This window comes from Phalacrocorax aristotelis, chromosome 1 (assembly GCF_949628215.1).
Source record: "Phalacrocorax aristotelis chromosome 1, bGulAri2.1, whole genome shotgun sequence".
Lineage (NCBI taxonomy): Eukaryota > Metazoa > Chordata > Aves > Suliformes > Phalacrocoracidae > Phalacrocorax > Phalacrocorax aristotelis.
In genome coordinates, this window is record NC_134276.1 from 57,670,139 (window position 1) to 57,694,317 (window position 24,179).

At 42.2% G+C, this 24,179-nt stretch overlaps 1 protein-coding gene across 1 annotated transcript in view; it reads right to left on the reverse strand.

The window, feature by feature from the left end:
* Positions 1 to 23,680, reverse strand: part of ABCC4 (ATP binding cassette subfamily C member 4 (PEL blood group)) — a 153,337-nt gene extending 129,657 nt beyond the window's left edge. The window contains exons 1-6 of the mRNA XM_075089741.1: positions 23,448 to 23,680; positions 10,642 to 10,752; positions 8,332 to 8,452; positions 7,447 to 7,671; positions 2,671 to 2,760; positions 2,068 to 2,231 (exon numbers count right to left, since the gene is read on the reverse strand). Coding sequence (XP_074945842.1) covers positions 2,068 to 2,231; positions 2,671 to 2,760; positions 7,447 to 7,671; positions 8,332 to 8,452; positions 10,642 to 10,752; positions 23,448 to 23,521 — 785 coding nt within the window. The 5' untranslated portion in view covers positions 23,522 to 23,680. The remainder of the gene's footprint in view (positions 1 to 2,067; positions 2,232 to 2,670; positions 2,761 to 7,446; positions 7,672 to 8,331; positions 8,453 to 10,641; positions 10,753 to 23,447) is intronic.
* Between the last annotated feature and the right edge of the window lie 499 nt (positions 23,681 to 24,179).

Sequence of the window (24,179 nt, forward strand, 5' to 3'; positions counted from 1 at the left end):
AGTATTACATTTGCATGGCTAAGCAGTGAAAGGGCTGAGTTCTTGTGAATAAATACACATAACATGGTCTTCAGTCCAATAACTGATCTATTTCTCAAATAACATATTTGGTCACGTGTATTTTATAAAAGTTCTAGTACTTGTGCAGGTAAAAGCAATACTGCATAATACAGTGTATACCATTGCATAGGATACTGAGTCCGTTTCTGCAAACTCCTACGGCTCTGAAGCTAATGCCTGCATCATAAACTGGTGGGCGTATATGTGTTTACAAGACTGGGTCACAAGTACAGTGCTGAACAATAGCACAAATTAGCTGCCACAACGAGCGTGCCTGGATTTTAGCAAAAGCTTTAATCCTTAAATTACTTCTTCACAGACCGATTTCCTTAAATCCATGCAGATTCCCAGCAATTGTCATGTGAACACGCTCATTAATACAGGGCTGGAATCCATTTCAGTTTTTCCATTAACTCCTTCTGTTTGCTATAGATTTCTGTTCACAAATACAAAGATCTGTGCACACGTAGACAAGCAAAAGTTTTTCTGGTTCACAAATCCTTTCCCTTAAACTGCATCCAAACAAGTGGCTGTAACGAATGTGGGGAAAACCCAAACATTGCATTGCCACTGATTAACTTTTACACTACATACCTTTGAGAAGGGATTTTTGTCACCTTGTTGTCTGACCCTGGATAAGTCCCTTAAACCTCTTTGTGCCTCAGTTTCCCATCTGTAAAATGGGGATAATAATGCTTACTGCCACATATAAGGCACTAGTTAAGTGCGAAGTATTTTAACGACTGACTCAAAGCTGAAAACCTCAAAAACTTAAAACTCAAAATACCCAACAGTGAAGTAGTTTGATACTTATGCATGCGTATTACACATGCAGTGAAAATGCATATGTAAGAATGTATTGGAAGTGTTCTACAAACAGGTTTTATCATAAAACACCTAAGAATTTGACAGAAAACACTGAATGGCTCATTATTTGAGAAACGGCATGCGAGTACAATAACTGAAGACTATCACAGTGGTTACAAATAGAAGGAAGTCAACGAGTTGGTCTCATTTTTGCAGTTCTCAGCTCTCTCTTCATACCTAGCCATGCAATGGCAATGCCAGTCCAATCACCTCTGGAAAACTTGTCTTAAAATACAACTTGAAAACAACAGTAACTCACTTAAAAAGTTTTACTTATCCAAAGAGCTAGAAGGAACCCGTTCACCCTGAAAACAAATGCAACAAAGACGCATAACACTACTAAGTGTATGCATACATAGTAAAGGAACACAAAAATATTCCCATTTAGATGAAAAAGCCATTTATAAACTCATGATGTAAGTAGAACATGATAAATTAGGAGAAAAAAAGGAAGTTAGGAAGCAAGAACACTGAAGATAATTCAATATTTCCACTCAAGGCAAGTATTTTTCTACAATTTGTCTGATAATGGAAAATTACTGCAAACTCATATCTCCACAGCCTACAACCTTACAGTCCGAAACCTCACAGCTACCATCAAAACCATCATCATAATTTCCTCATTCTTTCTCTCTGTTCCTTCTCCTTTTTCCTCTCTGCATCTTCATCTTGGAGGAGAGAAAGCAAGATCTTTGAAAACGAAACCTTCAGAGCTTTCTGCTGCAACTCCTGTATCACCCCAGTAAGTCAAACTTACAACAGTACTGACAGTGTTGCCTTCGTAGTAACCACTCCCTAAGCATCAATGCAGGAAAGCAAAGCTCAAGGAGTTACACAATTCTGTGCCAAGATCTACAGCAAGGTAGCTACAGAAGTAGCCCAACTCTTTTAAGGTATTGGACAGCTAATGAGTAGCAGGTATTTTCAGCATGTCTGGAAGACAGACCGCTTCAAGTCCCTAAAGAGGAATTCAGAAATATCACATTAGAAACTATGAGAAACATCGACAAAGATATAAGACAACACATAAAACCTCACCAGGCAGAAGCTGACCTCACAGCAGTACTCTACCTCCATCCAGTATGCACGTTTTAAAACCCAGGACAGAAAATACCTACAACCCAACAAGTGCAACCTTACCTTAGGGAAGAAAAAAGCCTCCCAATGCAGGTCTGGACAGGAAGAAGAATAATCAGAACTGCCATTCCTGCAAGACACGATGGGCCTATCTCCATCCAGAGAAGTACTGTTACTGCCACAGCTTGAATTGGTCCAGCCCACAAGAAGTGCAAGAAAATCGTTACCTAGACAAACATTTAAGAAACAAAAATTAGCTTTTGGTCTTAGCTAAAAAATTAAACCCTAATAACACAAAGTTGAGGAAGCACCTTTGCCTGCGGCGGGTACTGAGGCATCCAATGAGAATTCTGCACCAGATTCAGACCTAAATGTACACAGAGGTGCCTAACCTCCAGAAAGTAAGCAAATTACCACACTGATATTGTTTTATCTTCACGCACCAACATTTCTCTGAGCTTAGGAAAACAGCAGGAAAATATTTAAGATGGGGGGGAAAGTATGTTTTCCTCCCATATTTTATGAGACTATTTCTCTTCCTATGATGTTCAAGAAATAAATAGAAGAAATGTTCGTAAAAAAAGCTTAACCACAGTTGTAAACAAAAACTTCACTCAAACCCCACAATTTCTTTTGCCCCATGGAGAGGTCTGTAAGACTTCTTACCTGATCAAATTTGTTCACATCATTTGACAGAAGATTTACTATTTGACCAGTGGTAGTTTTTGCCATAGCTATGTTGCTGAGACGAAGTGCCTAAAAAAAAAATCAGCAGAGTCTCAAATTGTCACAGCTTATAGAGCACAGTACACCTATACACAGAAGACTCAACACAAATATACATGCCAGGGCAAAAGCTGAAAGCACATCTCAGCTTTTGCCTGATAATATCTAGGCACAGTTCAAGAACCTAACTCACATGTTATCTAAGGTTAAGTACTCTGAAGAAAGTCCTGCAGAAGAGAGTATAAATAGAAGTCTAGGGAAGAACTGCGCAAACACAAGTGCCATAATGATCTCCATGTCTGAAGTGATTAAAAATGGGAAAATACCAACACAGCAAATTATTAAAACTAAACAAAAGAGCCTGTAACTTTTCATTTGCATTGACCTCCCCCACATTATGAGCATCTGTTTGAAAAAGGAACCAAAAACTCCAGCTGAAGATCAAATTTAAATCAGGACAACATTTGGCCAATTGAAAGAACTGTGTTTTGAATGAGTTTCCTGACAGAAGAAAAACAACTTTGTTATTTATTTTACACTATCCGTTCTTGCTAACACTGCAAACTGTGCTTTCTGTCTTTCCAAATCAGAGTTAATATTCCTTTACAAATTAATAAATATTTCCCTTGTTAATAACTCTTGTAAAATCATAAGATTTCTTAATTATATTAAATTAAGTTTATCACATGCTATGAAAAACAACCAGAGTAAACATCAAATACTTTTATAGGTTAATAAGGAAGTTAATCAGTGGAAAATAGTATGTGATTATAAAATATGCTCCCAAAAAAAATCACATCTGGAAATATGCAGTCTGAACATTACTGCAAAGATCCAAAATGAAATAGCTCAAAGGTGCAGATAACAGACCTTGCTTCCTCCTACACCTGCGAGAAAGAAAACAGTTTTGCAGCACAAGTAAAAAAGTATACAAAACAGTTTACTTGTTCTCCTCTAACAGTAATAGTTCACTTCTTAAAAACACTTCACATTTTTAGGCGGTACACATCTACTTCTCCCTCTCCAAACAGTTAGAATCATAGAATGTCCTGGGTTGGAAAGGACCCACAAGGATGGAGTCCAACCCCAGCTGTCATTAGGATTCCTTTTTGATCAATAATCTAACCTGAAAAGCACTAATTGCTTCAAAAGTATCATTGCAGTATTTTAAATCAGGTGCAAGAAAATCAGACATCAAAGTACTATTCAAAGCATCGTTTCAAGCAAAGAGCCTTACATTTTCTTGCACCTCACTGTTGGGTTACAAAGGTGTTAATCACAGAGAGAATCCCAACCCTAACTTCATTGAAACCAGCAGGCAGAAACATCCAAAACTCCACTAAGACATTACTCTGATATTTCAATAATAAATCTAGGATACTGTGTATATGAGAGACAAGATTTAGTTATTTGAGAAAATCATTGCTTCACTCCCTGTCTTAAGCCATTTGTCTCTCATACATTCGAAATCCCCCACAAAGCTGCCTGCAGGTAACGCAGCCACAGCACATCCACACTTCTATCATGTTTACTCCATGCCACAGATCAAGGCTGATAAGCTCCTAGAAAAGCTCCTGTTAGATATCCACAGACCACAATAATAGGTGTTCAAGTGGTGCGTGTTTGAAGAAGTTACCCACCAGCTGTGCTTACAGCACCTATGGCTACTAATTCCTTTACAACACAGACGTATCTGCTATCCGAGGTCCACCTGAGCCACCCAGGAGAGTGCTGCACTGGTGTCTTGCTAGCGGCCCACAGCCTGGGTGCCTCAGACCCGCCACCCGAGTCACCTTCCTGACCTCTTCCTACCTGTTTCAGACACAGGCAGCAAAAACAAGTTTCAAAATGTACTAGCCCAGTTCACTTTGGCCATGGCGGAACCATGCAAGCATCTGAGCCAAAAGAATCTGGGACTGATTTGTCTTCTCAGTGAAGAGACAGCCGTTTCCAGTGTCAGTGGCAATGAAAGTTTAGTCTTTTCTTCCCTTTCTGCTTCAAAACTACTTTTGGCATAGCATTGGGGGTTTTTTGTGGTGTTTTTCTGTTTTGTGGTTTTTTTGGGTTTTTTTAAGTGAAATAAGCCTTACATTTTCCTGGCTGAATAGACCTGTCTAACTGCAAAGTATGAAGAAGGAAGTGGAAACATTGGACACAAAGCAACAGTTTTACTTATATAACTGATTTCTACCAAAAAAGTCTATTCAGCAGCAAGCATGCTTTCTCAAGGAAAATAGGTCTTAATTATATAAACTAATGAGAGCAGTTTGTAGGCTTGATGTCTCAAGTTAAACTTTTTTCCCCCAGATGTAATTGCACAGGCCCAATTTCAACTCTTTAACCATTATTTGCCTTCTGTACTCCCATCGTAGTGTTTTAATCTCTCCCTGCCCCAAATAGTTAATTAAAAAGCACATTAAAAAGGAAGAACTGACCATAGAAAGTAATAATATAACTGTTCAGTCGAGGAACTCCTGATACCATTTCGGCTGCTTTCTGTCTCAACCAACTACTGCACAACTTAAACTGCTTTAGCGTTTATTCTGAACCTCAAAGAGCTTCTAAAAGTTAAGTCTTAAAAAAAGAAAATCAGCCTCCCATAAGTAGCCTTTGGTTTTAAAACATGTTGATTCCTAACACAGATGCCATTTTTATTTTTGTTACAAGCTTCCTGTGTGCATCACGAATACTTCTTACTGATCACAATACATCTTGAATATAGGCTTTTTGCAAATGAGATTTTAACTTTCCAGGAAATGAAAAACGGTCTAAAACTTAAGAATTATGAGCACGTGGAGTTCTCTATTAAGGATTCTCCCTCGTTCAACCCACCCATCCTTGCAAATCCAAGTTTTTATTTACTACAGCAATTAACGAACACCACAGAAGTGCTGGTAAATTAGCATCCACATTCTTTCAAAAGCATATATGAGGATAAAGAGAAAGTATGACCTATCTATAAGCCTCGGATAACAAAAAGACAAACGATTAGAAACGTTTATCAATGTTCTGCTGTGACCTCAGCCTTCACCCTCAGGAGAAAACATTTATGAGATGAGGGGAGATTAATTTTCCATTTAATCACATCTCTAGAAATAAGGGTGCCCATTATAAACATTTCTTTTCCAAGCTTCTAAGCTACTATCAACACCGCAACAAACAACAGTGCTATATACATATTTCATTAATTTCAAACTGCGTTATGATAATCAGTTTAGTAAATTAATACCTTAGAGAGATGTTTATGTACAAGAAAGCAGTGTGCCATGTTAGAGCCAAGTTCCCAGAGGATAATTTCCAAGGTATGAGAAGAGGGAGGAGAATAAATATGTGCATGAAAAGCAATCAGCACTTACAATGGGGCCATTTTCACTCTCCTCACTTTACTGCTTTGCCCAAAACCTTTGCATGAGCTATACCAATAGTACAAGCGTTTGCCTCAAGTGGATGGTACCTATGTTTAACTGCCAAAATAACATAGATTTCTTTACATTCTAAAGAAAGTTTAAAGTCCTGACCCTTCAATTAAACTTCTCTGAGGTAAGAACTAGCATATCTAGCACTAAGGGTAGAAAGAGAGGGCATTTTCCCTTCCAGCATCCCCAGCAGGGGCTTCCTGCTTGGAAACCGAGACGGGCTCAATGGTTTGGGTATTGCCAACAGCTTCAGAAGTGGGAAGCAGATATTTAGAACTGGGTTGCTTGCTCCCCAGAGCACACCAAGGCCAGCATTTCATCCTGGATGTCACTCAACTCCTTCCTGTGGGTAATATTCGTAACTTCTCTTCTTCCACTTTCCATCTGACAGTGGCCTTGGCTCCTCCTGGAGTCGAGGACAGCTATTTCCTGATCAGGACTCACAGACAGCAAAGAAACCACAGCTTACTGAACATACATCCCTTTTCATACTTCACTGGCTTTAATGAAGGACTCCAGTGCTTCCACAGTAAAACCAGTAATTGGTACTAAAAAACAGCTCTACCCTACCTTTAGGATTCACCTTGATTCTGAACCGTCACTCCTCTGCTCACTCCTCTCTTTCTTCCCCCCAAGCAGGAAGGATACACTAAAGGGACTTGCCTGTGAACTAACCTGACGGATGCCCTGAGAGAGGAGGGCAGCCTCTCTGACCCGCAAAGGAGGCAACTCACTAGTTCTACAGCACTGCTGGAATAAATATAAACAAATCCCACCATTAACCACAACAGGGCCAGGGTGGATATAGGACAGTGGAGCAATTTCCAGGCAACTGAGAATGCTGAAGCAGATGGTGGCAGCCAAGCATAACGTCCTCCCTGGGGATGAAACTGCAGGGCTGGGTAACTGCCAGCATCCCCTGGGAGCTCTGCCCCTCCCCTGGTGTATGCTGACAGCCTCTTGCCACTCCAGCATACAACCCTTACACCAGCAATGGTGGCTCCTCTCCAACAGCACAAGCAGGTGAAGATCAGCAGCTCCTCCTAGGCTTTAGGGCTATTTAACTCACCACTTTCATTAGGAGGACTGAAGCTGTAATTCAGACGCCGTATTACCAAAGAGAAAGCAAAACCACACATATACCTTTAAAGCCCAATATGTAGTAGCCTCCATTACATTTCTACAAATGAGTAACTTCAATGGAATTGCAAGCAGGAACGCAACAAACAACTCCACTTTGAAACCCCTCTAATCAAATAGCTGTCAAATGCCAAATACACCTGTGAACAGGTTTGCTTACCTTCCGATAAATCATATGGCACATAGCTACCCTCAGCTTCATGCCAGCCCGCTGTACATGATAGAAGTATAAGTGGTGCATTATAGCTAGAATAAGCGTGCACACAGACAGAGCAGCTGCGTAGCAATATGCAAACTTCAAAGCTACCTCATCTGAGGAATCATAGTTTTCAAAATAACTAATAATTTTTCCCAAAAATATTGGCTGAATTATTTTGAGGGTTTCCTGAAAAAGAAAAAGGAAGGAAAAGAAAAGTGTTAACAATTTCATATCATACTATGCTACCCAAGTTTGTAACCAGGCAAACAACACCCAAGTGCTGCCGCAAGTCATTTCCCCCATTATTTTGTCTTTATTGTGCTCTAAAACATCAAACAAATTTTTATCAACACATAATCCAAAAGAAATACGATCCACAATAAATGTAGCTGAATTTTTAAAAAGAACTCTCTCAATCACCAATAATATCTTTGATGTTATAGAAATTGCATGAATACGTATTACACTTCCATTTTTAAAGATGACTTTCTCCTTTACAGCAATTTACATATAGCAAAACCCCCTTTTTTCTGTGGGGCACCCCACTCGGATACATCAAACACAGCTAAGCCTTACAAAGCTGGTCAATTGCTTACGATGCCTCAAAAATATTGCACTGACATCAGCTCTCTGTTCCACATCCATAATCCCACAGCTGCAACTAAATTTTTTCAGTCTCTACTGGGCTGTAGCTCTGTTTTACTTTTCTGAGAGAGTACACGAACATTACGGGTTCTCTGAACAGCCCAGCATGAAGTCACCAGTACGTACCATGCAGTTTAAGAGGCCAAGTTTCATATTGCTGTTAGCTGAGAAGTGTGTCATATCACATTTTACACCACTTACCTCAATCATTGTGAAAATTCCAAAAACTAAATAGGATTTCCAGTAACAAAGAATAATGGCTTTTGTTAAATGAGGTGTTTTTCCTCTCTTTTTTGCTTTTTGCACCTCTTTATCCCAGTACCTGACAAACAAAATGCAAACATGTTGGAAGACAGAAGTAAAATCATATGGCAATTACCTGAAATTAGACTTACAGCCAGATTGCCATGATCACTTTTATATGACAAAAAACACAAGAGAGGTTAACAGTCATTCACATGAACATGTTATGCTCAGTATTGTAGGCCTATTTGCTCTTGTGTAATCACAAACAACTCACCACTGTTGACTAGTATCACCTTTGACATGTTTGCAGATGAGGAACCCTGTCTGTCTTTTTTCTTCTCTCAGTTCAGACAGACACTCACCTTAGTTAAGAGCCTATTATCATTTGATGTCCTGACTATGGACTAAACTGAGGTAGCATGTAGTGTCTTTATCTTCTTATAAGCTCTGTGTTTCCCTAGAAAGGTTGTGACGCACAATCCTTTCTCATGTATGGCCCTTTCTTTTTAACACCACGTGCTTCTATGAGGACGAGGAGATATGACGCAAGAGCAGAGGGAACTGCCTGCAGCAGTTTTGTCACTTAACACTCCCCACATCTCTGAAGGCAAGGATCACAGCAGCAGAGTAGCAAAGACCTTTGCATTACTGCATGCCTGCCCACATGTAGGACACAGTCCGTTCACATGAAAATCAAAGACAGTAATAACAACCGTGATTTTAACAAGTATCAGAACTTAAGCAGACTTCTTAAAGCATGCTATTGTCAGACAGGATATTCCCCTTGCTTCTGGAGGCTAAATATTTTCTGCCAGGCCCTCTGACCTTGCTGGTTTGAGCGCTGAAATGAGTCTAAGGCGTGAACGCCAAATTATTTTGCAACAAGGCACACAAGTTTGAAGCATACAGTACGGAAAGGAAAACAGAACTTTTTCATTTTATCCTCTTTTTTGTCACAAGGCTTATAGAGTTATCGTCTAAATGCTTCAGAATCAGAATTGCAACTGTGTATATTCTGTGGGGTTTGTTGGCCCAAGAGAAAAGGCTACTTCCTTAAGTGGCTATTTATGAACTATACACTCTGCTTCTTGGCCAAGTACACTAAAGAATTAAAAATCACTCTCTTTTTTTGCATGCTGTATTCTCTACCATTTCCTGACTCATGGAAAGTGTGTGCTTTTACTGTTAAGAATCACTGGAAACAGTCCATCTTCCTCCACAGCGAACTCCCTGAACTGCTTCAAGACACATCCATGGACTTTGGCAAAGCTCTCCAGCTAGAAAGTTGTTAAAAGGTGTGCTCCTATCAGCTTATCACTATCCCTGTTTCTTTACTTAACCCAGTCAGTGCAGGGTGATGTAACACCTGGCCATAACCTTTTGGGTTCGGATTCTTTTTTACTTCTTGAGAAATATCTCTCATCCCAACCAAACTATTAGGAAAGCTGATTTGCTCTACCTTTAGTCTAAAGGCAAGAAATAGCAAGGCCACACTTTCTTAATACAGGGGCCACTTTTCATTAGGAAACACCTCTTCCCCTAATTATATTTAACAAAAGATTATCTGAAGATAAAAATCTCCTCTATTGCAAGGTTCAAGACAATTTACATGAACTGTTATTCTTGGAAGATATTTCGCTATTAAAAGAAAAAAAGATAGAACCTCCTGGGTTCATAACATTAATTGGTACACAATCCACGAAAGAGTATTTTATAACAAAATAAAAACATGTCCTAGACACAAGCTTTTAGATATGTCCAAGGCATTTTACCCACTTTGCCAGAGTGGCATATTTTCAACATACATATATTTGTATACACACATCCATAAAGGGTACGCAGCTGCCACTTAATTCCGTTTGTGCTCAAAAACAAGGAAAACACCCTAAAACTTCTTCCCTGCTTTTATTTTAAAAGTTTCCATAGCTATTCTACCACAGACCAGAAGACTCTCATTAATTTATTAAGGATTACTGCAGTAACAGCTGATGAAAAGTCTTCTTTTCCAAGCATTCTACAAAGTGTCATTATAATTATTAATGACATAATGGAAATACTCTAATACTTTTGCACTAGGTGTAACCTGAAGAAATTAAAATGCTTCCATAGTATTCTAAGTATTACTCTGAGCCCTCCAGCATTTTAAACAGTAAACCTTGTTAAACTTTACAACAACCTTTTTTAATGTTAGAAAAGGAACAGAACTCCTTCTGTTCTTTCGCCTTCAATACAATGAAAGAGAACCATGATTTTTTTTCTCCTTACCACTGCAATTCCTCTCCAAGCTTCTCTGAGGAATCTTCTGGCAGCACTTTATACATATCATCTTCTTCAAGCTTCCGTTTATGGCCAATAATAAATAAGGGATTCAACCACCTATACAAATACAAATTATTAATAAAGTGATCAGCAGACAAAGAAAGTAATTTCTTTAAATATTAATTCTTTTACCCCTTTCTTTCCTCCTCTTCGCCTGTGTCACTCAATATCCACACATTTTACTGCACTTTTCTCTTACCTACGAGTTAAGTCTCCCCCATTTTACAAATGGGAAAGCATTTCCTAGTGCTGTTTATGCCCCATAGCACCTTACTCTCAGGCATCCAGTCAGTCAGCCCAACTCTTCCTGGCCTTCAGGCAACTGTTTTCTTACCGTGTTTCCTTATATTTAAGGAAAATCAGAATTTGCTAAGTATTTAGGAGAAAACAGAAGTTAATCCTACTATTAAAATATTGACAGAATTGTAAATAAAATTGTGATAGATATTAAAAGACTTTTTTGTAACTAGAGTGGCTGTCATTTACATGAGGAAAAGAACTGCTGTTCAACTGCCACCTTGACAAATATTAAAGGTCAGCAATTTAAAGACAACCACTCAAATGTAAAATGAGGTAAACAGTGGATTATCACTAGAACTGATCTTAGCCATGTTTGGAAATATACACAGAAAGCACACTTTCTGTAGATTCAAAAAAGGAAAAATGTTGTCTAACGGCTCAGTTTCCTTAGTGGAGATTTTTTTAAAACTTGCTATTTTATGACAGTGCTCCAAAACCAAATTTTAACAGCGCTACTGTAGGTTTGTTGGCAAACGTAGTATTTTGTTAGATCAAGTAACACCGTCAGGGAACAGCAAGACTAGCTTTTATGCACCTAGATCTTTCTTCAAGCCTGAAACATAGGTCAAGGAGGTCCAAACAGTTTCAGTTGCACTCCACATGGCAGATATATGGCAGAAAGCACAAAAGGGACTAAGTTGTTCATGTGAGGGACCAAAGGAGAATAAACAACTCTGAAACAGGCATGGATGAGTGGAAACCAGGCAGGTAGGGAAACTGCACTTTGCCACTTAGCTTGTCTCTACTGAGCCCATGATACTTGGTTTCCAGAAGCGTGGTTTTTGGCTCTCAGGCTTGATTCCTACAAGTACTTTCTCAGCTGGCCAACGTGATCAGAACCAAGAGGTCAGCGATGAGCCTGTTTTGGAAAAAATACTCATACTCATGGCAAGATGTTTGTCTGATGTCGATTGCCTGTGAAAAGTTCGTAACTGCTGTTCAGTTTCTGATGCTTAATTACTCCCTAACTTCACCAACACAGTTTTTAAAAGAACACCTGGTGCACTAGGTTAAGTGTATTATTTTCTGGAAGGCCAATATGTGAGAATTCAAAACTGGGATGGTTTACAATGAGGGCATTTATTTATTCATAACCACAAAGGTGGTTAAGAATACTCACCAACTAGCTCTGCACTCTTGCTCAGGCATGTTCCAATTCAATTTTGTATACACTGGCTTAGGAGAAGTTTGTTGATGGGAGAGGGTGGAGGGGCAGGCTGAATGCTAGAAGAGGGGGCTCAGAGAGTTTCTTCAAAGATAGAACTGTTGCAAAACCTTTTTCACAGGCTCCATGGCACAACTGCATGCAACAAATGGGATTAATAGTCTTTTTCACAGACTCCATGGCACAACTGCATGTAACAAATGGGATTAATAGTGTTTTTCCTTCACTACTTAGCATGTTAGCACAGTGTTTGCATGACTCATTCGAAGATTAAGTCTCTACCCTTAGAGTAGCATCTTTGATGCCTAACAGCCCTTTTTGAACTCTTGGAGAGAGTACTGAAGATCTGTATGATACGTGAACTGTTAAGTCCTCTATGTATGTTAAAGGTACAACTAGAGATAGTAGAAGAATACAGAAAGAAGAATCGTAGAAGAACAGAACTTGTCAGACAAGTCTGTTCCTTGGACTGTATGGCCAAATAGCATCAGGGCCCAAATCACTGCCACAACTTCCCTACAGCTCCTGACCAAATGTCTCAAAGATCAACTGCTCCAGCCAGCAGAAAAGCTTCTGTCTGGTTTGACACAATGAACCTGCTCCATTGAAACATTTCTTCTTTGGCCACCTGTTCTTGCTACCAACAACAGGTAAAAAGCAGACATGAGGCAAATAACCTCAAGGCCATTCAAACAATTTCTGCCTGCCGGACAAGAGGGGCTTTATTTGCTCCAGGACAGACAGTTATGGGAAAGATCTGCAGACTTCAGTTGATTCGTGTGGCCGATACCAAGTGTTCCTCCTCTTGCAACATCAGTATTAGCCTACAGTGTACTCCATAAACAAGTCACAAGTCTCCGTTCTGACAGAGAAGGCCAGAGAACAATTTATCTTCCACAACTCCTTTAGCAGGATGAGGCAGCCCTTTCAGGAAAATACAGAGATAAATCCTTCTCACATCTATGGAAGTGGTTACAAGATTCCACTAGCTGCTGTTGCCACGGTGGTGAAAACAAAAATCTTCTTGACATTTAACTTTAACAAGTAGCATATGTAGGATATTTATTACGGAATCACAGGATGGCTGAGGTTGGAAGGGACCTCTGGAGGTCACCTGGTCCAACCCCCCTGCTCATTCAGGACAACCTAGAGACAGTTGCCAGCACCATGTCCAGACAGATTTTAATATCTCCAAGGATGGAGACCCCACAACCTCTCCGGGCTCTATCCTGGTGTCAGTGTGATTCAGCACTACAGCCAACAGCAGCAGAAAGTGTTAACCACAGCCATAGCGCAGCCCACTGGCAAAGTAACTGGTTAAAAGAAAATGATCTAAAGCCTACAGGATTGCTAGAGTGATTTAACTTATCCTTTGGCCTTAAACTCTCCAGAAAAACGTACCAGTGATATACCCACCTCCTTTGAGTTCTTACAGTTTGTAGCAAACCCTTTCTGTCCCGCCATCTACACACCAATTGAGTACTGTACACACTGTGAGACTGAATTTCCAAATTAAGTAGCAGATGGAGATAACAGTGCAGGGTAAAAACTGCCAAAAATTCTCACGGGTTTCAGCCTATTAGTTCCAGTGAGACCTAGTGCAAATTCAGAGCTTCTCACATTTTCCCGTTAGTTAAAACTATAATTTTAAGAACAGTAAAATATTGCACTACAACTTCTATTTTAACATTAAAGAAGGCAAGGAAAACCAATTCAGAGTATGCAGAAAAATGGTAATTTATTTTGTGATTCATTTATTATAATGGACAACATGGCAAAGACTCAGCACAAGTTCACGTTTCTGTAGGGTTAGGGAAAAAAATGCGTAAGAAAGAAAAATAACAAAATCAGCCATTGTTGAGCTTTCTGACTACTCTCCCCCAAAATACTGATCTTTGAGAGTTACTGCTACGGAGGTCTTAAGAGTACAAGAGCTTTTAACAGTACGCTGTGTTACTGTAGACTGTACCTGAAGATCTTTAGAGAAAGGTTAAAAAAATTTCTTTTCAAATTATGCTTAGTCCTTGAAGAGCTTTTAGCCCAAGAATGAGGTCTTCTATTTGTCCACTGCAAATTCTCAGTATAGCAAGAACAGTTCAAGTTTCACCATCTCACTGGTGTGTCCTGAACTTCACGCCAGAAGTTCTACTTTCAGACAGAAGACTTAGCAAATGTTCATATTCAGTCATTAAAGTAAAAATTTCCACCAGGTTGCCACATGCAGATTACGCCCCGTGAAACACTCTACACTTACAGCAGAATTGAGACCAACCTATTTCACACAGCCTGCTGTTGCTCGAGTCACACACTCATAACAAGCAAACGAACCAGGTCCAGTTAAATTATTTAGTTCTTACACATCACCTCATTTTAGTCATTCTTTCAAAACACAGGGTTCACATGATGCATTTCAAAGAGCTTAGCCCAAATTTTTGCTAGTTTGAATTATACACAAAAATGTAAATATCTGGAAGAATCCTGAGTACCTTCTGTTCTGCTGGGAATGCCTCTATTCTATTAAGGCGATTAGCTGATCAAAGACATCAGTCTGGAAAGAAGCCCAGAATTAGCCCCTGTTACTGCCAGAATACTGATGTCAGTAGGAATAAAGATTACAACATAAATAAATAAATAAATAAATTGCTCTGTAACCTGGGGCAAACCCAAGAGAAAGCCAACTGCAGAACAGTAACCCACTGCTCTGACCCTAAAATTTCCACCTCTGCAGCAGTACCTTGAGCACTGATAAGAAAGTGATTCATTTCTGAACCAGCAGATACACAAAGACCACAATATAAACACTCACTTCCTGTGTTTCCCTACTCATGGGCCCTGACGTTATACACCCTGTAACGTTACAACACAGTCAACCAGCCACAATTTACTTGGTTGTTCAGGAAAGTGCAATTTTTACCAGCTGTAATTAGAGCAACTCCACCAGGATTTTGGAAAGCCTCTAAGCCCTGCAGGAAAAGCTAAGTAACAGAGTGGTGTTTTCTTAGCCTTGTAAGAGAAGTAAGACCTCAGGGGGAGGTCTCAAGCCATCCCTTTCTTCACAGAGATGGTGCGCAAGAGAATTGGGCCCTGCTATCCGAAAGGCAGGGTCATTATGCAATCAAAATACTCATGCAACTGTTTCAAGCATGAAACATAATTTCCTAAATGAGAAAGCTTTTAAATTAGGTTTGCTAGCATCCCAAAGGAATTTCCTTTCAGCCAAGGAAGAAATACATTATAGACAGGTAGATTAAATACTAGCAGTGTCCAGCTCAACTGGTTCATTAACCCAGGGATGAAACCTGCTGTACCTCTGGATTTATATTGCGTCCTGCTTGCAAACGCTCAAAAAAGTACCAGTCTCACACTGCAGAGCAGTGAAACACATGTATATATCGCAGGTTCTTAATGAACTGAGAAATTCTGTCACAAAACACCAGCCAAGAAGCATTTGCAATGACGTTACAAAGCTGACGCAAACAAAAAAATGTCCCAAGACCAAAGGATGTGTCTGTCGGGGCCCTGGGCGCACCCACAGGCTTCAGTTGCCCATACCAGCCTCCCAGCAGCTACCCCAGAGTCAGTCACTAACATATTACAGTACCTTCCTCTACACAGTGCAAGATTTTGTTCTCACCAGTTTCAGAAAAGCCCTCACTCTATCACTGGCCAAGTCAGAAAAAATTAGACTACCAGGACTACTTTTCTAATTAGAAAAATCTTTTCTTTTTTGTCCTTCTTTATTTGTAATTATAGGCAGAAATCTAACTTCCGGGTAATTTTACAGCGCCCAGTCAAAGCCACATCCTGTATACTCTCATCAACTAATTCCTTAAGGAGGTAGTTTACAAACTGCATTTTCCCCGTTCCTCTTAAGCCTATTTGTGCATTACATTACAAGCATCATCCGTTTACACTCAATGTCCAGTTATTTTTCAACAGTCGCACAGGAGAGTCTTTGTTTACTCAAATCTTCCATAGCACTAGGATTTCATCTCCTTGAGCTGCTTGGAAGCACTACTTCAACTACTAAGCTGCAAAATAACACGTATTTCTTTCTTTCTAATCATCTACTTTGGAGCTGGGGTTTTCTTGCAAAATACATGGGGTTTACTTGCAGGACCTTCTGATTAAAAATCCACATTTTTTTATCCTCCATGGCTTCCCTCAGGTGTCTACCTGCTTCGTTCTGTACTGTTCATTACCCACCTTCATGACTTCAAGATTTATACCAGCAGTACAAATCCAACACTGCTATGTGCTTGCTCTCAGTCCAGAGCAGCACTGTTGGGATGGGATGTACAGACAGCAGGGGACACGCAGACAGTCTCCAGTGTTATTTTGCAAGTATTCAGAAATACCACCACAACAGTTTGTACTCATCATGTAATTTTTTTTTTTAAAACCTATCTGTTTCACACACTCACTCATTCTCCTCAGTGAGCTGCCTTTTCCCACTTCTCCTTACCAAGGCAGTCATCTACAATTAATAAAGTAAACAGAATAAGTTCTGGTATTTCTTCAGGTGCTTTTCAACTGGTGTTTTGGTCGCAACTTCCCTCCCGGCTTACTGCAGCTTAAACAGCAGATTTTTCTCATTGCTTACAGTAGCAAAAAATAGGAATACAAGGAAATTACTTCAAAGACATAGTAACTCAAAAACACCCTTCAGGCTTCCAGTTCCAATGCCAGACTGTATTCACCTTTCATACACAGCTTCATCTCGTCTTCCACGCTGTTGCTTTTTCACAGCACAGTGTAAGCAGCTAAGCTGCCGAACATCTACTTTCTGATGCTAACAGGAACTCAGTCGGTATTTGATTGCACTTATTGCTGGCTATTTTCATGCTGTTCACCTACACTTCTGTGAAATATCTGATTACTTTAACATACTTCCTAATATTCCAGATGACAAGAAGTACACGCAAACAGGGCGGTGTGGGGGGAAAGCGTACCGTGGCTAACATTTTCTGCGGAGCCTGGAAGCAGGGTATGCAGGAGCAGCATCACCTGTACCTGCGGTATTCCAAAGACTATTATTAAAATATTGATTCCAAACCCAGCATCCACATGCCAAGAAGAATATCCAAACTACCAAAGATTTGATGCACAGGTCTTAAGATTATGCCTTATAACAATAAATTTTAGTACAAGCTATTTACTGAAGTAGGGCCTAAGTAGTTACATAGAGCAAAGGGAAGAGATTTCTGCAATTTCGCAGAAAAGAATTGGTCATCTAAGTAAGTTTCTAATCTCAGGTTAGACAACTACTGAAACAACTTAGCTGGAGCAGACAGTTTCTTCATCACTTGAAAAATGCATCTCAAAACTGTGTTACAGCTCACATACATGTTTAATAGGAAAAAAGCAAACAACAACAACAAAAAAAAGGCTCAAACCCTGAAACCAAAGTTACGCAGAAAGTCTAGTCGAGCACAATGGTCTCCAATTCCAATTTCCAAAAGAAAATGCAAATGCTGAAACCTAACGGTAGCAATTTCTGTATTAACAGCCTCTCTGGCAAGTAGTGGAAATAGGAAGAATTAAAATCGCCTGTGAGTTCACACTGCTATTACAAGTGGTTGGGTGCCAGGGATACAACAAAATAGATGACTGGTCTTTTAAACCTTCCACTCCTAAAACCTAATTGTGTTATATCCCTCCTCCGCTCCACTTCAGACCTTGAGGAATCTTTTCGAAGTGGGGAAAAAAAAAACTGATTTTTTTTTTTTTTTTGGGGGGGGGGGGGGGACGGGACAAAAACAAACAACCAAAAAACACACACACACAAAACCAAAACAACAGCACAGCATACTCCTAATTTTGAAATTTTGCAGGAATTATAAAAGGGACATTTTCTCTAATAAATGATACAGCATGCTTTACGTAGGGCATTCAAAAGGCAAATAACCTTGGTGTTTTGCTGTACTCAAACAGTTCATCTAATTGCATATCTAAGCAGATATTTACTGCAGATAGTAAATGCTAACATTCTGATAGTTTATACACACTTGCCCTAGTCCATATAGTCTATTTAGTACTCTTTACCCACGCATTTTAACTTCAGTAGCTCATAAACAATGACTTTCAAACAGTATTTTCTTCTGCAAAATACAGCTATCTTGCAATAAAACAAGCAAAACTTACAAATGAATGCAGTAGTTCAAGAGACTGAATGATTCAAATTTGACTACAGGATATTAAATATCTGATAAATGAACAAACAAGGCATTATCTTTAAAAAAAGACGTATGTGTGATCCTCAGTCTTTCAATCAGGAGGAAAAAAAGAAGCAGCAAGTGTGACTTCATACTTTGGCTATTGAAAATGTGTTTTTTGTTTATACTGAAGATGCTTACATATTTCTTTAGAGTTTCTTACAGTACCACAATCGTCCTGCACCAATAAGTCAATAAATAAACCAAAACTTAGCTACCTCAGAGATTTTTATAAAGCAGCATCTGCTAGGAGTCATCACCACCACCAACTTCAGGCATTGCCAGTGAGAATTCACTAGATATCAGACAAGATCCCAGGCAAATCACAAAGCCTGATGCTGCTTGATATTTTCATTTGTTGTGTGAAGTAAACACAAAATCCTCACAGGCAAATCTACTCACTGACACAGGAAGGAACATGGATTGGTTGTAATGGTGGCAACCGCCAGGCTCTAGCTGGGACTTCCAAGAAAGGCAAAGAATCCTTTGCCCAACTGCTTTTAATGCAATGCAAAATATGCTTTTGAAGAGAGCCTAAAACACAGGTAACAATTAGACCTACTCAGAAGTTCAACTAAATCAGTCAGTGGCCCTTCCGATTCTAAGCTATGGGGTGAGACAGGAGGAAGACGTTAAGGAAAGCATGTAGTTATTCTCACTGCTACAAGAGATACGACTCCATTTGGTCAGACAAACAGCTACGTACTGTGCTGCCACCACTGAAAATCTTGGCACTCAGATATCTCTGCTTACCCAATTCTGTTCACTCTTAAATCCACAGGTAAAGATTTTTATTTTTTTTTTTTACTCTTTTCTCTCCCTACATTCCAACTCAGAGCAGTGAAGAAGACTTAGTGGTTTTGTCATTTTCCCTAAAGCACATGCTTAGTAAGCCAAGAACAACACTGTCAGACTCCAACAGGTAATGATAAACCGATCATTTATTCCTTGGAATCATAACTGTGCAGATGCCTTGGAGCAAGTTTTCAGTTCATGTTTTAATGCTGTTATTGCAATGTCAATTGCTGCATGTCAAGTGATGATGTGAAAAGGCAACCAGCCTTAGGACACTGGCAGTGTCCAGTGCTCCAAAGCAGCCAACCTGTCATAGGCAAAGTGAGCCTGTGACAGGTAAGTAATTACTAGAATTATTACTGAAAATAGATTATAACTATATGAAATCTAGCAGGACTTTCACTTTTGTTTCACTTCTCTGAACAAAAACACCAGATATCCTTTCCAGATTGTTCCAGCTTGCCCTCCTCTACATTATTAAAGGGCAAAAAGTTACTTAGTCTATTAAAAATTGAATCTTATCCAGGTTTTCTAACTTTCCACTGAACAGTATGTGATGCTTGAACAAGACTGCATAAAAATTCAACTCTGTATAGCCAGACCATCTTTGGTGAATCAGTGGAGCAAATGCTATAAGCAAATAAAAATATACCTGCCACTTAATGAAAATGGAAGCTCAAAGATGGGTTAATAGTTAGAAGAGAGAAATACTCTTACGTTGTACAGATATTAATTTAGTAACCCCCCACGGCAGAAAAAAAGACGTGAAAAGTGCTACTCTCAATGGCATAAAGTATGGAGTATAAGGCTTTTTAAACTCAAAACACTTCCTACATTGGAATAGCTGTTTAAATATGAAAAACACTGGACTGAATTCTCTTTCTTGGCTGCACCTAAAAAAGAAAGCAGATCCTCCTATCCATCCTTCAAAGACCTCATTCTCACCAGCAAGCTGAGCCAGCAATTAAAAAAAAAAAAACAAACCCACAACAACAAAACCTAGATGAAGTAAATCAGAAATATACCTGAGCACTGCTAACTCTGTAACTGAACTACCAGCTAGAGCTTAAAGGAGTTTGGTGAGCATGGGGCCTTGTGACTCTGGAGGTCAGTAGTTAAAGCAATATCTGGAACATCTGGAACAATAATTTGGGCTTTGATGATCCTATGTTAATATAGATAATCCAGTGAGAAATATGGAAAACAATAATATTTTGCAATGGCCCTGATCTTCACACTTCTGTCATAAATAGTTTTTTATTGTTGTAACATTCAGACTAACATTACACGAGGGATGCATTATAAAAATAACAATATTCACACACAATCCAGATGCTCCTCTTTCCCATGAATGTACTACTAGAGTGTTTAATGTTCATCAAGCTCATACTTGTCAAAGTCACAACCCAAGAGCAAGAAGACAAGCTTTGAACAATGGGAGAAGAATGTGTCTTCAGCCTACACGCTCATTACCTTAGTTTTATAATTCAATGAAAACATGACTACTTTTCTTCTGTGAGTTTCATCCTGGTTCTGCCAAGCAATAATTTTAGCTTTTCTTCTGCACCACTGGCAACAAATGAGAGGGTGCTTCCTTATGAAGTGCAAAGTTGCACTTTTGGAGCAAAACATAAATAAAATTAAAATAAGACAGACCCTTGCCCAGCCACCTGAAAGCAATGCCCTACTTTCTACCCTGGCTGACAACAAGGAGCCAACACCTGGCATTTGGAGAGCAGAGCAGGCACACTCGAACAACCGCAAGATGGTGGTTGCCTCTCCTCCCAGTACAGCGCTCTTCAAGCGCTGTTTTTCCAGTTCTCCAGCTGAAAACATCTCAGAACATCCTGTGTGAGACAGCAGCGAAAATGAAGCAGTGCCGAAGCAGGGCTCACACAGCTGTCTGTCAGACTGTCTTCCTTTCTACTAAGCATATAATAACTCTTAAAGCTACTCTTAAAGTTAGCTTTACAGCTAAGGAAGGCGGTTTTAATACTTCCTTGATTTTACGTAAAACAGTATTAACTTGCAGAAAAGTGACTGTCCCTGCTTACTCAATTTAAGCAACTGCAGACATCATTTCAGCTGAAATGTTCACTAAGAAAATACTAATGCTTTCTGACTAGTAAATAACAAGGATATGCTGGTATTTTTAATGATTACATGCAGCTTAGGTAAGAGAAGAGACTTTAGAAAGGTATTTCCACTGCAGTGAATTATGCTGCTACAAAAGCCTGAAAAACAGTACACAGAGTGACTTCTAAAGCTTTTTGTATCCCACTAGACCCTTTTTCAGGGTACAAGCCCTACAGTTGTACACCACCCTCTGACTGCAAAGCATGCGGTCCCAGCTGATCTCTGGACTTGCAGCAGGCCTGTCATCTTCCAAGCAGAGACTTCCACCTATTCCTCCCTTTGCACAACGAGAACCTACAAATGTGTTTGGGGTAGAAGGAATCTTTCAGGTGCATGCCTGAAACTTGGGAAATTTAAGGTACTTTGTTGTTGCTGTTGAACACTTCACTGCAATACATGGAGACCGATACAGAAGACATAAAAAGAAGGACAATAGGAGCAGTCAGAAAACTAGCCGCTGCACACTTTTTTCACATCTAGCTGGGTTGTTTTTGGCAGAAGTACCAGTAATGCCGCAAGATCCTAGCAAGGGAAAGGAAACAGACCAGAAGCAGCCCAGGAATGCTACGTGGCCAACAAAGGTTCATCCCATTCTGTCTGGATTTCCTAGCAAAGCTGTTTCCAACACGTGCACCCCTGGCGTCCGGCAAGAAATTACAAGTCAAAATGCTGAACGCAGGGAGATCAACTTTTTTTTTTCTTCCCATTTCTGTCTTTCTTTTTGCACAGAGTACCACTGAGGACATATCACTGACTGAAAATTTGTTTAGCTAAAATTTGTCAGGGCTTCTAAAATCCTCCTACCTTCCAAAAGGGGTTTCCCCACCTGCTCAGAGTTGCTTATAGGATCGAAGAGTTTTTTACTCGCGTTTCAGAGGTTTCCAAAAACAGAGCCCCACATGCCATGCCCTCTCTTCCTTCCCCTTCCTCCGTCGTATAACACAGCTGGTGCACCCTGGCTCAGGCTACAGTAGGCAAAGCAGAATAAGCCGTACCCCCGTAACTCTTCCACTCTCTTCCAGAGGGGACCTGCTAAGACAGACGAGCTTGATGCTCTCTCCCATTTCTCTTTGCATGCCTTTTCCTATTATTTTTCAAAGCAACTACGCAGCTGAACTGCAATTCTTCGCTGCTTTGAGTAATTATATATACACCCATGCCAAAGTCCCCACGAATGAGAAGGTAACAAGCCCTAACCCTGCACTGGCAGTCATCTGGTCCCACAGAACTGTGTGGCGACATGTTGCACCCCTGCGACACCCCAAGCCCCCCTGGAGTGAAGGCAGCCGACCGCAGATGAGGCGCGGATGAGAGGAGCTGCCCGGCCGTCCCTCGCACCGGGAAACTCCCACGCGGCTGTGCAGCTCGGAAACCACCTCACTCACGGAGGGGGAAAGCCCCACGCCGAAAGCGAGATGAGCAAGCCTCGCCGAGATGAGCAATACCTGGCCGCGATCCGCTATGCGACCGAACAACGCCAGGGAGCAGCCCCGCACCCGCTCCCGACCCGGGGGACCCGGGCGAGGAGGCAGAGGACGCTCCCGCCCTCCCCGCGGCTACCGGGGGGATCAAACATGTGCTCCAAGGGAGCGGCGGGGCCGTGCTCGGCGCTGCCCGGCTGTCCTCCCCGAGGCGGGCAGGCCCCCGGCGGGACCGTCCCCGGAGCGCGGCCGGCCGGGGATGGCCGCCCGGCGCCGGCTGCCGGCTTCACCTCAGGAGACCTGGCCCCGCCGCGCCGGGCTCCCCGCAGCCACCTGCGTGCGAGGGGCTGCCCCGGCCGGCAGGGCTGAGCCGCCGGGCCCGCGGGGCGGCCGGCAGGTCGGGGCCGAGCCGCGGCTGCAGAAGCACTGCCGGCAGCCGACGGAGGAGCGCGGGCAGCGCCGGCCGCCGCCGCCGCCTCCCATCCCCCTCTCCCCTCCCGCCCCGTCCCTCCCGGGAGCCGCGCTCGGGTGGCCCTTAGCCGGGGCTCAGCATCCCCCCCGCCGCCGGCGCCGCCGGCCGGGCCCCGCAGCCGAGCGTCCAGGCGAGGCGAGGCGAGCGACGCTACAGCCACCGGCGCAGCGGCGCCTTCCCCGCCGCTGGGCGCCCCTGGCCGCACCTCGCGGCGCCGCCGCTACCCTTCCCCTCGGCCGGGCGCTCACCAGAAGAAGAGCCGGGAGCAGAGGTTGGCATCCCGCAGCGGGTTGGGCTTCTCCTCGCGGGGCACCGCTTCCATGCCGCCCGCCGCGCCGCACCGACCCGCCCGCCCGACGGCGGCGAGGGCGCAGGACCAGAGGCGACTTCCCACCGCGGCAGCCGCCGCCGCTTTGCCGCCGGCCGGCGCTGTTTCCGGGAGCGCTGGCACCCTCCGCCTCGTCCCTCCCTCCCGCCGCAGGACGCCTCCTGCCGGCCCGGCTCCCCCGCGGCGCCCGGCCCAGCGCGGCGGCTGAGGCGCCGGGCAGCCCCGGAGGCTGCGCCGGGGCCGGAGCCGCGCCTCTTCCCGGGAGGGCCGCCCCGCCGCGCCGCCAGCTTCCCGGCGGGGCCGCCCCCGGCCCTCGGGCACCTCAGCGCGGCCCGAGCCTCCGGCCGGCGGGAGGCGGCCCCCGGCGCCGCGCCGCTCTTTCCCCCCCCCCCCCGCTTTTTCGCCTGCCTGTGCCCCTCGCGGGAGAAAGGCATCTCCTCAGTGCAGGCAGCACCCGGTCGGGGGCGAGTCTGGCTTAATGGGACCGAAGCCGGCCAGAAACGCGTTCACCTTTACTTTCTAGATGCTGTGGGTATTTCTGTTTAAAAAAAAAAAAAACAAACGCACAAACTAAAAAAACCTCCTCGTCGTCTTTCCAACTTGGGCGCGGGACCTGAGATAAGGGTCTGTGTTCAGTGGCTGCCATGCTCTG